Source organism: Cibotium barometz, chromosome 54, assembly GCF_041138505.1.
Source record: "Cibotium barometz isolate CiBa-2024 chromosome 54, ASM4113850v1, whole genome shotgun sequence".
In the NCBI taxonomy this organism is placed as follows: domain Eukaryota; kingdom Viridiplantae; phylum Streptophyta; class Polypodiopsida; order Cyatheales; family Cibotiaceae; genus Cibotium; species Cibotium barometz.
The window spans coordinates 22,944,025-22,958,863 of NC_141099.1; the positions used below are offsets into that span (position 1 = coordinate 22,944,025).

Genomic DNA, 14,839 nt, shown 5'->3' on the forward strand with positions numbered 1-14,839 from the left:
TCAAATGTTACCTTTATTTTTGATTGGTTAGGAAAAACGTTTTGTTTTGTGTTTGCGGGAAGATATCTATATATATATATATCGGCTCACAACACAATAGCCCCCATCGCGGAGCCCGATGGCATCGAACCCGGATCCTACCCAACCGTTCGATCAACTCGCCTATGTGCCGCCGTGGTTGGGAAAATCGTTTTGTTTTAAGCACTGCCCTTCATAGGGGGAATCAGGATAAATTAAAAACTAAGGTATTTGTAGTGGTGGTCTCTATAGGTTTCACATGATTGTACGGCAAAGCTGTGGGCGGCCGTGCTGTTCGAGAATCTTTGAGTGGTGTCCGGCCGCCCGGACCTGAGACCACAGAGGCTCGTGACCGTTGGGCTGACGTGGATTTGTCGTCGGGAGCAGCTTTTCCGTGTCGTGGTCCCCCGCTTTGGCTCTCCCCGGACCTGTCGCCCTCTCCGTCGCCCAAGTTCTGTCAGTCAGCGCCAGCAGTCCGTCGTCGTTTGTTAAATAAGCCCATATTGCATAGCATCCCAACCGCCCATTGCAAAATTCTCCGCCCCCGCAGCCCCGCTCTCTGATCATCCGGCTTAAATCCCGTCAATTCCCGCGTTTCCGTCGGCTTAAAGCTCCGTCGATTCTCGTGTTTCCGTCACAGACGCTCCTGCACATCCATGCTTTCATGCCTGCTTGCTGCTTGCTTTTTGGTGAATTTTCTCGTAAGAATTAGTGCCCACAATCTTTTTCCCGGATTTCTGAGTCATTAACGTCTGGCTTTATGACGCTGATTTCCGGCAGGAGACAAGAGGGAGTGCTACTAAGCTATGATTAAGCAGCCTGATCAGAGACTAAAACGGGAGATTCGCCGTTGATTAGTGAAGCAGCACAGTCTAAAAGGGAAGGCAAATGATCAAATTTGTATTGTAATTAAGAGAATTGAAGGCTGAAAACTGAGATTATGGGTTGCTTCACGGCTTCTGGAGATAGCGACCAGGATTCTCTGCAGACCTTGAGAGCCATTCTGGCAAGTAAGCAGCCCCCATTTCCATCTCCATGCGCAGCAAAGAAGGTTTTAGATAGAAAGCTTGGCTTTCTAACTCGCAGAACAATGAGAGCCAGAACAAAGCTCATTGATGCAGCCTCCCTTAACTTAGCCAAATTAGCTAAGCAAAGAGCCTTAATCTCCCCTCCATCATCATCCAACAATAATGTCAATACAGAAACCACTCTTTTTCCCTTACCTTTACCCCCTGGTCACGCTAGCAATACTATTAATATCGATACTAATCCTATCTCTAACAACAATATTGATACTAATCCTACCTCTAACCTTCCCACCAGTCCTAATGCTTCATTGCACTCTGATTATATTACTAGTTGCCATTCCTCTTCTGATCTTACACCTTCCTCCTCCACATCTAGCTCACTGTTTTCAGCTGCTCCATCATCATCATCTTCTTCTAATTCTGGATATCTCCGGTGCAATTCTCTATCCCATGTTTTGGATGACCATAGCTTTTCAATCCCTTTACCCCTACCTACTCCCAACAAGGCATCTGTGGCCTCTTTTCTGAGAGAATACCCCCCTCACGAGCTAGCAAGTGCTTGTGAAAACTTCAATGAATCCCACAAGCTTAGAGATGGGGCTGCAGGTCCTGTCTATAAGGCCATATTGGTAACCAATGCTCATGAGGAGACATCAAGTGTGGAAATTGCAAGAGTGGCAACCAACATTGTAAGTGTTTTAAACCTTAGAGCAATCAAATTGCAATCAATTTCAGACATATTTGTTCTAACATTAATGAGCTTGTAGGATTAAAAGCATGAGCAATAAATTTTTCATTAAATCAATTATATGTTTCCTGTTGTAGAGTCGGAAGAAATGGAAGGCCCAAGTGCAATCCCTAGCTCGTTTAGCACATCCCAACTTGTGCAAAATCATTGGCTTCTCCTATAAAAGAGCTAGTTATGGAGAGGCTTGCAAGGGGGGCAATGGAGGCAACACTGGGTTCATCGTGTATGCAAAGAACCCTAAAAATGTAAGCTTGGATGAGTTTTTGCAAGGTGTGGAGAGGGGCCACTCTCACATTGATTGGCCTACCAGACTCAAGATTGCCATTGGAGTTGCCGAGGGTTTAGCATTCTTGCTCGAAAGAATGCCCAAGCAGGTATGTTAGAAATAAACTTTTTTTCTAACGAGTGAAAAAAAGGATGACCTTCAAACCCAACCGGTTTTTATTAAAAAAATGCATAGATTAATCTGTTTTATAACTAAAACTTTAAAATTTTTAATCTTTAAATTCAAGGCTAGGTAAAATTATAACCCATTTTTCTCAATTTGAGTCATGAAAATTACACTAAAGGATAGTTTTTTCAAACAAATAATGTATGCGGTAAATGATTCGCATGGAAAAGAGCCTTTAACACTCTTCCCTTGAAGCTTTCAGTCCCACAATCCTAACCCAAGCTACAAAGGACCTGCCCTATAGGCTACATATCCAATTAGGGTTAAAGTCTACCCAAGTAGGGTTAGAATCTACTCATAATGGAAACTGATGGCATATAACTTTAGTACCCACACTCTCTTTAAAAAAAGGTATGAAGTCTACTCACATGTGCCCAAAGAATATGAGCCCACAAGCTACTACAACCTCCTTAGACTAAGCCTCACCTAAGCGGCTAAGAGCCTTTTCCCATGCCCAACTTATTTTGGTCATGGAATCTTGTGGAGTGCATTGAATGAGAGAGAAAGGTATGTGTTCCCACATGCAATGGTCACATCAAACTGATGTGTCTAGCCAAGCTTTCAAAGGGAATTGTAATTGTGCCAGTTTTGCCAGTTTTTGAACAGTTACACTTTCTCTTGACCAAGGCACCAAGAATGTCTCTACCACTAGGATTCTCACTAAACAACTGTGTGGGAATATGTTGTAAGGATAACGCCAAAGTCCATGAATGCCTCCATGTTGTAAGGATAAGGAGAGCAATGGGCTTGATGCATCCATGAAAACCTCCATGTTCTGGCTAGTCTTACTCAAGAGCCTAAGCACATTATTCATGGTGTGGCTAATAGGCGCCTTACACACCTAAGCAAAATGGTGTGGCTGAGAGGAAGAACATATCTCTCATGAAGATGGCAAGATCTCCCCGTTAGTGTGTAGCCAGCTATGGGGATCTAAACCACCCCAAGGTAGTCACTTCAAGAGATGTCCATATCACATACGTTCAAGCCCCTATATATAAACCCCTTTTTTATATATTTTTTGTTTTTATAGGACCCCCTATTGTATACAAACTCTAAAAGGGTCTAATATATGTATACATGTATCCTTCCTTATTTTTTACACCCCTTTTGTAGAAATACTACAAAGGAAACCTATAAATATACCCCTTGTATACACTATATATGGCATGATCTAAAAATACCTCGTCGGTTAACTCACATGATATTATACATTTTTAAAGAGTGACCACCGCCCCGAGTAAACCACACACGAGGGATGGGTGGGCAATCTTCCCAGCCCAACTCCTTATCCGTCTCATGAAAGGGGAGTGAGACCACCTTTACAATGAAACAAGATCAAAGGGGAGCTAAACTAAAAAAGTGTGAACAAAATAGAGTTTTAAAGATGATATCTGGTAGCTCTATACTTGAAGGACTTGAATTCTACACAACAAGCTCCCATCAATGCCATAGATCAAAGTTATGCATACATTTACATAGATTTTCTTTGACTAATTGCATACTATATGGCTAGAACTCCCCAAAACTTATGCTTATCTATCTATGTAACACTATTTATATTAAATAGTATTACATAGATAGATAAGCATAAGTTTTGGGAATTATAACTATGCTGATTCTGGAATGGTTATAGTTTCTCCTGACCAAGCCACCAGGAATCTCTCTGCCACTAGGATTCCCACTAAATAACTATGTGCAAATACATTGCAAGGATAACGTTAAAGTCTGTTTCACATGTGTTCAATCCATGATCAAGACTCACCCATGACTCAAGAGGCTAAGGAGAGAAATGGGCATGATGCATCCATGAAAACCTTTACATTGCTGGCTACACCACTAAACAGGGGAAAAAAGGGCAGTGTTTTACAAGAATAAGACCACCTTTACAATGAAACAAGATCATTTAAGAGAGCTAAGCTAAAAAAAGTATGAGCAAAATAGAGTTTTCAAGATGATCTTTGGTAGCTCTATACTTAAAGGACATGAAATGGCTTATCTATTTATGTAAATACTATTTATATTAAATAGATTTTTGCTATATGATCATATATGAATGAAGACTGTGCAAGCTTATTTATTGTATATAATTTTAAGTATCATGTGAATTTATAGGGGACTTTACACCTCTTTCACATGTGAATCTATCCAAATCTAAGAGGCTAGTACTAGAGGAGTAGAAAATTGCATTTGTTAAGCCGTTTAACTTTCAAACATAGGAGGTAGCATGAGCTTTAGCAACTCATGGGATGAAACATGAAGGATGCAATTGTAAGGAACAATTCGATAGTTAGCAAACTAGTGAAGGTAGTGATTGCCATTTGTTTCAACAATGTCAAAACTAAGACATTGTTGTTTTATCCTCCATATATCGATTGGTTCCTTTGTGTACATTTATGCTTATCTATCTATGTAACTCTGAGATTCTAGTACTATGAGGAGCACAAAATTGCATTTTTTGAATTGTTTGACTTTTAAACATGGGAGGTAGCATCATTTTTAAGCAGATCATGGGATGAAACACGAAGAAAGGCAATGGTAAGGAACAATTCAATGATTAGCAACTAGTGGAGGTAGTGATTACCATTTGTTTCAACAATGTCAAAACTAAGATGTTGAAGTTTTATCATATAAAAAAGAAGCCACCATTGGGAGCCCTGAGGTGATCACAATATGTACACATAATAGAGGGCAGGAGTATAATCTTTAATGGACACCTGTAGTGAAAGCTAAAGAAGATTCCAGTAATAAAATTGCAAGTAAAAGAGTTGCTTGTTACTAAAGTGCAGGCAAAAGTTGATTATGTTTTTGTGATGAGAAGGAAGTCACCAAAGTCACAAATCTCAAATGTTAGAGCTCATGTCTCCCATCCTCATGGAGAGGATTTATGTCCTACTAATGCTAATTTTTCAAGCCCAACTAACTAATAAAAAAGAAGCCACCATAGGAAGCCCTGAGGTATGTACACATAATATAGCATGTTCGTGCACCAAGGGGGACTTTTATTTGAGACTCATATGCAATATGCACGCAAGAGGGGATCATAAAAATATTTTTTCAATGTAATCAATATATGTAAATTTAAAGAAGAGAGTGATAAATTCAAAATCAAGACATGTATACATATAAAAGGGGATTAAACAATTATGTATAAACAATTAAAAAACTAATAGGATTCTATATAATAACCCTTTTGGGTTAGGAGCCCATTTTATGGAATTTTATATTAATACGATCACCTTTCAAAATGTGTGATACATTTTATATTAATAAGACCACCCTTTAAAACATGTGATGCTTTTTAAAGTCTACTTCTAGGATGTAATCTAAAAAATGGTGGCCACATTATGTCACCCCTTCTAGTAACCCACATGTTAATCATCCAGAAGTTCTCCAACTTCAGTGGTCAAGTTAAATGAAATTTGCACTTAATTGGCAAGATAACCTAGTTAACCTAATATGTTAAATATGATTTCATATAGCTTTGTTTTTCAATTTTAGTGTCTATCCACATCAAACCATTTTTTACTTGTATTCTTTGGCATGAATTAGAATTTTTGGTGGGTATATTCGTGCATCTTGTGTGGTAGATGTGCCCATCAAGAGGTTCCATCGACTTCATATCACATTGTCATACTTGAGTGGAGCATTGTAATAATGCCTTTGAAAAAAAGTTTTGCCCTAGCAAAAATGATATCCTAGGTTTTCTTTCACAAACTTGAAGTCCTATTAGATTTTACATGTAACTTGTGCATTGCATTTTTTTTTCTTAAGTAAAGGTGTACTTCAGCACTAGTGTCCATGGACATATTTATATCCTCATTATTGACCAACTTTATTTTGGGATCACATTAGTTACCTCTAAGCTTTTCAATTTCATAAGAATTCATAGGCCAAATTATAGCCATCATATAGCTGTTTGGACTATATTTGGATCAAAGGCTTTAATTAGCCAATTTCTCATTGCTTTCCAAAGTTTTTGGATGTGCATTGCTTCACAAACATATATATGGTGTAATACAATCCATCTTAGGCTCAAAAATCAATTAGAACTCCAAAATTTAGGTTTTAATGAAAATTCTAAGGTATTTAGCTGTCTTTTAAAATTTTAGCTTTGAGGATTTTTATATCTAATCAAACAATCATAGACTAGGACCAAATCTTGCACACATGTTATGTACAATGTTACGGTTTGCTGGTGCATTTTGTGAGAGCTAATCACATATACACCTAACCTTTTAGGCACTTTATTTTAGATGAAAGTTTACAAATTTTGAACCGCATTCATTACTATAGAATAAGAGACTACTTCACACATTTTTAAACATCTTATAAGCCTTTAATTGATATATCTAGTTATTTTATATAATTATAAACACTATTTTCATAAGTTTCTCAGTAGATAATCCAAATATAAGCAACCACATGTGGGTGAGGACTTGGATGGGAAATCTGCCTTGTCCAAGATATCTAGATTCTCCATTTTGTGGCAGCCTAATAGTGTGTAAATACCCTAAAACATTTAGGAGAACATTACATGTGGCCAAGTTCCCTTCAAAATCATATATCAATCACATCAATCACATTCTTAAGACATTTCTTTTCAATGTTTGTGTTTATGGATGCAATTGGTGGAAAAAATGAAATGTTGTTCTTGGAATACCATGCATTTCATACCATGCTTTGCAACATATTTTACTTTCTCTTTTTGGCTCTTAGTGTTACTTAAAATCATCTCAAGATTCATTGTAAAGGAGTATAGTTTATGCATTTAAGGTGTAAACCCTTTATGTATGGATTTGTGGATTTTAAAGACACCCCTTTTCTTTATTTGAGATAAATAAAACTACTCGTGTATTTTTTGATGTAAAAAACCGTACGTATGTTTTTTAAAACAATACCATAAAAAATAAAAGCTCTTTTGTCAACATACCCCCTCCCCCCCTCTTGCATTAAATACTTTGGAATGTTTTCAAGTTGGTTACGCAACTTGATGTCTATCATTGTATGCATGTAGCATCGACCATTGTTGGTAGTTCAAAGTATTTAGGTTGATTTGAGGGCATGCATCTTAGAAAGACTTGTGAGGACTTGTGAGGGCCATGACTCCATATTGCATTGGGAATATTATAGTGGGGATTGCTTATCATTGTAATAGGTTGATTATTGAGTGTCCATTCTTTGTTGGTGGCAGCCCATTTTCTTCTCTCTTTATAGAGATCATGTAGCATCCTCATCATGAACCTATATTTTGTGTGTGAAGGAGAGAGAACCTATGCTACAGTTTTGATTGGCTAGCCTAATAATCATGGGAGTCATGCAATTGTAAGCTAGCAGGATTTGAACTTGCACACTTATGTTGTTGGAATTAGGGCTAGGGTTGCAACAATATACACACACAAGATAGAGAAGATTGAGAGCACACAAACTCACTAGATTATAATAAACAAATGTGTGCCAGATACAAAAGATAAGTACATACCCCAAAATGAGTAGATAAGAGGGTGTACATATGTATGGGCGAAAAAACCTCCTAGTGAGGGAAAAAGTGTCCCGGCGGTCCTAAGTGTGTTCACACACATCACTACCATATAATGCTACAAATCTCCCCCTAGAGTGATGATGTGAACATGTACAGGGTATGGCCGATCAATCCTAAAAAGGCTATAAGCCCAAAGCTTTACGGAAAGCTTCAAACTTTTCATGAGGAAGAGCCTTCGTGAATAAATCTGCCATGTTGTCATGTGTAGGCACATATAGACCAAGCTGATCTCGGCTGCGAGAGTCTTTCCCTAACATAGTGGTAATGCACCTCAATGTGTAGGCACATAGACCAAGCTGATCTCTGCCTGCGAGAGTCTTTCCTTGACATAGTGGTAATGCACCTCAGTGTGCTTAGTGTGAGCATGAAACACTAGGCTCCTTGCAACGGCTAATGCGCTCTGGTTGTCAATGAAAATCGTAGTGCTAGACTATCCAACACCCAAATTAGCCATGAGATGTCTGAGCCACACACACTCAACTGTAGCTGTAAAAGCTGCCCTATACTTAGCTTCACAGTTGGAAGTGGCCACTATAGGTTACTTCTTGCTGAGCTATGATATTCACATGAATCACCAAGGCGAAAGCAAAACCCACTAGTGGACACTCGTGTGTCATAACATCGAGCCCAATCTGAATCACTGAAAGCATGCAGCTGTGACTCACCCCCCTTAAAATAATCCAAAATATTGAGTGCCCTGTAAATAGCAAAAAACCCAATTAACAGCCTGCCAATGCTTCGTACCTTGGCTATGCATAAATCTTCTCAACTGTGAGACCACATACTGTATATCTGGCCTCGTATTGTACACATAAAGAAGAGATCCAATAGCCTGCTGATACAAACTAGCATCAAAAGAGTCTCCTGCATCTTGAAGACTAAGTCGAGTACCTATCTCCATAGGTGTAGCCACAAGTTTATAGTCTTCAAGATTAAACCTCTTCAATAGCTTTTGTATATATTTAGACTATAGAATAACAATGCCATCATTACACTGCATAAACTGAATCCCCAAAATAGTAATACAAGGGCCCCAAATCTGACATCTTAAACGATGACTGCAAATCAGCCTTAAAGGTGAAATCTGATCTATATCGGGTCCCGGGAGCAGCATGTCATCAATGTATAGAACAATGACAAAAAATGTGTCCTTACTCCTCTTCACATAGAGGGTGCTCTCTATTGGACTGTTGCAAAAATCATTTGCAACCAAGTATGCATGAATCTTCTCATACCATGCTCTAGGAGCCTGCTTAAGGCCATAAAGAGCCTTTTTCAACCTACATACTTTAGACTTCTCCTTTCCAGCAAAACTAGGAGGCTGCAATACATACACCTCCTCATGTAAATCACCATTCAAGAATGCGGTCTCTTAATATCCAATTGATGTACATTCCACCCATGATGTGCTGCCAAAGCAATAAGACACCTAATGGTAGTCATACGAGATGTGGGTGCAAAGGTCTCATCATAATCAATGCCCTTTTACTGGGCATACCCCTTTGCAACAAGTCTGGCCTTCTGCGATCAATGCTACCATCTGCTTTGCGTTTTAACTCCTCATTACATAAAGTAGAAATGAGAACATGATCCACATGAGAATAATCTACATGATGAGAACTTGCACAAGTTCTGTTAGGAGCTGCCAACTTGCTATCCCTCAATGTTTGCACAAGTCATTTTGGCATATGCCTAGATTCTTTTATGGATGCTCTCTCCTCATGCTTTGCGTTTTAACTCCTCATTACATAAAGTAGAAATGAGAACATGATCCACATGAGAATAATCTACATGATGAGAACTTGCACAAGTTCTATTAGGACCTGCCAACTTGCTATCCCTCAATGTCTGCACAAGTCATTTTGGCATATGCCTAGATTCTTTTATGGATGCTCTCTCCTCATCCACTAAATCCTCAATAATTGCCTCATCAAAAGGCTGATTTACAGGCTGATTTTGCACCTGCAAAGGTTGAATTTCAGACCTGTTCTTCCTCTCAGCCGCACCATTTTGCTGAGGTGTGTACGGCACTATACATTGATGCCTTATGCATTTTTCATCCATATATGCATGAAATTCCTTGGACATATACTCCCCTCCCCCCCTCCCCTCAATCTGAACAAAGGGTGCCAACTTTACATTCACATGCACTTTCAGCCATGGATACAAAGTTCCTAAAGCACATAAAAACTTCTGACTTCTGCTTCAATGGATACACCAAGATATATCTGGAGTAATCATCAATAAATGTGACGAAGTAGAAATATCCCCAATAGATGGTGTCCTCATAGGACCACATAAATCACTATGTATAAGCTATAATTTCTTAACAGCTCCCACAGATCCATCCTTTGGAAATGATGCCCGATGCATTTTACCAAGAATACACCCCACATATATGTCTAGCAAGAGTTGGCAACTCAGACACCATATCATGCCTTTTAAGGCGTAATAAACTACCATAATTCAGATGGCCAAATCTTGCATGCCATAATCCAGCATCACTTATAGCACGAGTCGTAGAGACTGAGCAAGCATCATGCTGCAACTTCTCAAATACATCCATCTTGAAACAAGGTACTTGAGGTAATGATAGAATAACCATCATTTCTATCATGAACTTTACATCTGTCATCCACAAATTTCACCATCAAGCTTGACAAGGCTAAGGCTGAAATTGACAGCAAGTTCTTCTTAATGCCTGGCACATATAAAACTTTAGAAGAAAGAGTAAATGTGTCCCCATTTGCAAGAAGTGAGCACAACTCTACAAACTCCTTTGACAGAATATGAGGAACATTTGCACATGTGATGGTTCCTGCACTTGGGACAAATTCTAAAGATGAGAACAAATTTTTTTGTGAAGTAATGTAATTACTAGCACCACTGTCAAAGTACTAAGCATCCAATTCTGCCAAACTGACATGCATACATTATGAACAGAAGGGTCATAACTACAATGTACAGTCCATGCCCAATCATCTTGAGCAAAACTTGTAGATTCCTTCTTCTTTGCACTTGGTGCAGATGCATCGGCCCCCACCACAGCCATGCCCGATTCTTTCTTTTTCTCCTTCTCTAGCCTTTTCTTGCACTCATTTATGTAGTGCCCTGGTTTCCTACAATAGTGACACTTGCCCTTCTTTTTAGGCTTATCACCTTCTTTCTCTACATCCTTACCTGAGGATTCTGATTTTGGCTTATAGCCACCACCATAAGAAAAGCTCTACCTTTACCTTTCTGACTGGCAACAAAAGCTTGGTCACCAACTCGCATAATAGATCTGTTTTGCCTAAACTGCTCTTCTTGCAAGAGTAATGAAACCAGCTCATCAAATATAAGGGCATTTGGATTTCCCTTCATCATGAGTCTAAGGGTAGAGGCAAAACTCTGATAAGAATCCGACAATGCATTGAGAACTGTGGGCACCAATGTACTATCAGGATATATCTCATCCACACTAGCGAGCTGCTCCCTAAAATCTTTGATCTTGGTCAAGAAGATGCCCATTGAGTCTCCCTCATTCATGTGCTCAGACTCCAACTGTTTGCGTAGATATGCAACATGTGCTTTATTGCGCACGTGGTATAATGCAGCAAGTGCATCCCATGCCTGTTTTGAAGTCTTACATGACCGAATATGAGGAATAATGCTTCACTTCACAGAAAGTGCAAGCAATGCATGTGCATGTGCATCTCTTCCATCCCATCTCATTTAAGTAGCAGTGGGAGGTATTGGTGGTGCATGTGGAGGAGCTACATCTGTATCAGATTCTACTTCAGATGTACCTACAACAACACCTAGTTGCACTGGTAGTTGTGAAACAAGACGAGTTTCACTACCATTCCAAAGGCCTTTAGCAACCAGTACATGCCTCATCATATAGGACCACAATGGGTAGTTAGTCCCGTCAAGTTTGTTCTCAGGACAACATGTTGAATACATCACTACTGCCAGCCATGACTATCTACCAAATGCAAAATCTTTCAACACACTGCAAGTACTCTCAGTATTCACTGTGTGCCAGATATAAAAGATAAGTACACACCCCAAAATGAGTAGATAAGAGGGTGTACATACGCACAGGAGAAAAAACCTCCTAGTGAGAGAAAAAGTGTCCTGACAGTCCTAAGTGTGTTCACACACATCACTACCATATAATGCTACATATGTAACAAGCTAACCTAGCATTCATGAAACCTTTTTTTAGGAAACATAGAAACTTTCTCGTCATTTTTAAAATTAAGACTATCATTGCATTGTTTTTAATGGCTCAATCTCTATTATAGAAGAACATCTCAATCAGCATAAGGTTCAATTGAGGACCTGGGCGGACTCCACTAACAAGGCAATGGGGGTGGGATCTACTCGTGTGGAAGTAAAATCCCTAGAAAGAAATCTACTCTTTATTAAACACAACTTACTCCTTCATGAGAGGGAGAAAAGGGGTTGGTGAGAGGAGGATGAAGGTATATTTTTTCACGCTTCTGTCACGCATGGAAAAGTATTTTTTGTTATATGGCCAGGCGCAATAACGTGCGGGTCATCTACTTGTAACAATAATAATAATGATGATGGGACACTCAAGCTAGGTGTATCTGACCTCATTTCAAGTTTGAAGAATTCATTTCAAGTTTGAAATGTGCACAACACTAATTTACTTGAAATCATCTCTATTAATGCACAAGAAGTGCCTAAGTTTGTTACTCTTATTTGTGCAGATTGTCTTTGGAAATTTTAAGATGAACAACATACAGGTGGACCCCTTGATGAACGCCAAACTGTCTGACTTTGTGTTTGCATCGACAAGTGAGCAACAAACGGAGGTGAGCACCAGGGCTCGAAAGAAATGGCATTCTAGTGTATTTGTACCAGCCAGAATTAAGAAAAACCGACTGAGATTTTAAGTAACCTTGATGAACGCCAAACTGTCTGACTTTGTGTTTGCATCGACAAGTGAGCAACAAACGGAGGTATGCACCGGGGCTCGAAAGAAATGGCATTCTAGTGTATTTGTACCAGCCAGAATTAAGAAAAATCGACTGAGATTTTAAGTAACCTTATTTAAACGAATAATTTTTTATATATTTTAATTACAAGTATTATAGATATTTTGAAGAAAAAAAACGGACAGATTTAAGATTTGTCCTTATATTGATTGGTTGAAAAGTATGTTTTTTTACAAGGTTGGAGCACATTAATGATCATTAATTGATGATCTAATGTAATTAATTCACAGTTTAAGAATAATTATGGTTACATGCAGGACGAGAGTGCTTTCGATGTGCCGGGGTTCGGCACTGTGCTTCTCCAACTGTTCAGCAGCAGCTACCCGCCAGATACAGAGCCCCCTCTAGATTTGGCGGCCACCCTCCAAATTGGAGAGCCCTACCCTCCACTGGCTGCCAAATTGGTGACTGATTTGGCGGCCAGTTGCTTGCTTCCAGACGCTTCGTTGCGGCCCTCCATGCAGCACGTGGCCCGGGCCTTGCAAAGCATCGGGCCCACTCCGCACGTGCCTAAGTTTGCCTTCAAACCATTTAAACCTTTCACATGCAACAACAGAAGATCTTTCAGTTTGGGTTAGGTGCAAACCATAAGGTATTATTTATTATGGTTTTGTGGTGTGGAGTGTAATAAATGCTCACATTTTAATTTATTTACCAATGTATATTGCTCCCTATATCAATAAGCTTTTCCTCCACAAAATGCTACTTAGCCTTTCCTCGAGGATATCTAAATATAGTATCTCTCGTTGTTCAGTCTGAGACATGGGTTCTCTGATTTCAATGTTCTCTATATGGCATCTCCATCAACAATACAGCAGTATCTCCTTGTTCAAATAAAGCACAACTTTTTTAAATGTTCCTCTAAATAGCATCTCCATCAAAAAATCTTTCCCATAAACCTAATGGTGTTAGTCCCTAATGAATTAAGGACTAACACCATTAGAAAAATGAAAATAGTAAATAGGCACTTGTGCCTGAATTCAACATGTGAAGTAGCATGTAAATACAACATGACATCTTTTATAAATACATATTTGAAGATAAATGTATCAAAAGATATATTTTGTATGTGGTTCTCAAAAAGGTCATAATTTTTAAAGACAAAGGTATCATATAAGGCAAAAACTCTAAGGTAAGGGCTTTATAGATTCTTTTTTAATGCTAGTCATATACAAGATTTTTTAATGACCAATTGAGTGACCAAAGAGACCAAAGACTAACTTGTCATAAGAATTCAGTATGTTTAAGATTATCATTCTCAACTTAGCTATATTGCATCTAGACCTTGATGCAACAAACCATTGGATGATGGTTAGTGCTCTTCTTACCACCTCATTATCAGTTGTAGAACAATAGGGAGTCATCCTACAAACAAAGGTAATATATTTAGACATCAGCTCTAGGGTGTCCCATCAGGCTAGGAGAGTCTATAAGAACCTTGTGGAATGGGTGCTCCCGAAGGTAAGCTTCAAAATAAGTAATGGGATCGCATATTCCTCCCTCTAGGTTGACTATCATCAATACCATCCTATTTTCCTATCTACATTACCCTCTATAGGTTCCTTGTGTGCATGTAGAGCTAGCAAGTAAAATCCTTGAGGAAATCACCTTTCATAACATTGAAGATGAAGGCCTATACGTAAGCTTGGGTTTAGAGTTCCATCAACCAATGGCCATACAATGGTGGGATTTATGATGCAATTACCAGACATATACGTCTATGTGCCTCTTGTTTGGGAGAAATGAGTGGCTTTCTCATCACTTGAGGCGGTTTGTTCTCATATAGGATTTGATTTTAGCTACGAGCCAACTGATGAGCCAAGGAGATTTCTCCTTCTAAAAGTTTTAGATAATTTAAGAGTGATCTGACATCATTTATTTTGTAATATGTATTTTACCTCTATATGTGTGTGTGTGTGTGCATGCATGCATGCATGTATGTATGTATTCCTCTCTCTCTCTCTCTCTCTCTCTCTCTCTCTCTATATATATATATATATATATATATATATATATATATATAAGGAAATTGGATTTTGTTAAGTA

General features: G+C 38.8%; 1 protein-coding gene across 3 annotated transcripts; it reads left to right on the plus strand.

The window, feature by feature from the left end:
* The first annotated feature begins 536 nt into the window (after window positions 1-536).
* On the plus strand, window positions 537-13,547 carry LOC147607956 (putative serine/threonine-protein kinase PBL3). 3 transcript variants are annotated; one of them, XM_086790005.1, is made up of 5 exons: window positions 539-707; window positions 799-1,735; window positions 1,872-2,168; window positions 12,506-12,610; window positions 13,051-13,547. In XM_086790005.1, the coding sequence occupies exons 2-5, from the start codon at window positions 959-961 to the stop codon at window positions 13,369-13,371; spliced, it is 1,500 nt and encodes a 499-aa protein (XP_086646131.1). In that variant the 5' UTR covers window positions 539-707; window positions 799-958; the 3' UTR covers window positions 13,372-13,547. The 3 variants fall into 3 exon arrangements, with proteins under 3 accessions (XP_086646132.1, XP_086646131.1, XP_086646130.1); XM_086790004.1 differs by having other exon boundaries at window positions 539-1,735; XM_086790006.1 differs by lacking the exon at window positions 12,506-12,610 and having other exon boundaries at window positions 537-1,735.
* The last annotated feature ends 1,292 nt before the right edge of the window (window positions 13,548-14,839 follow it).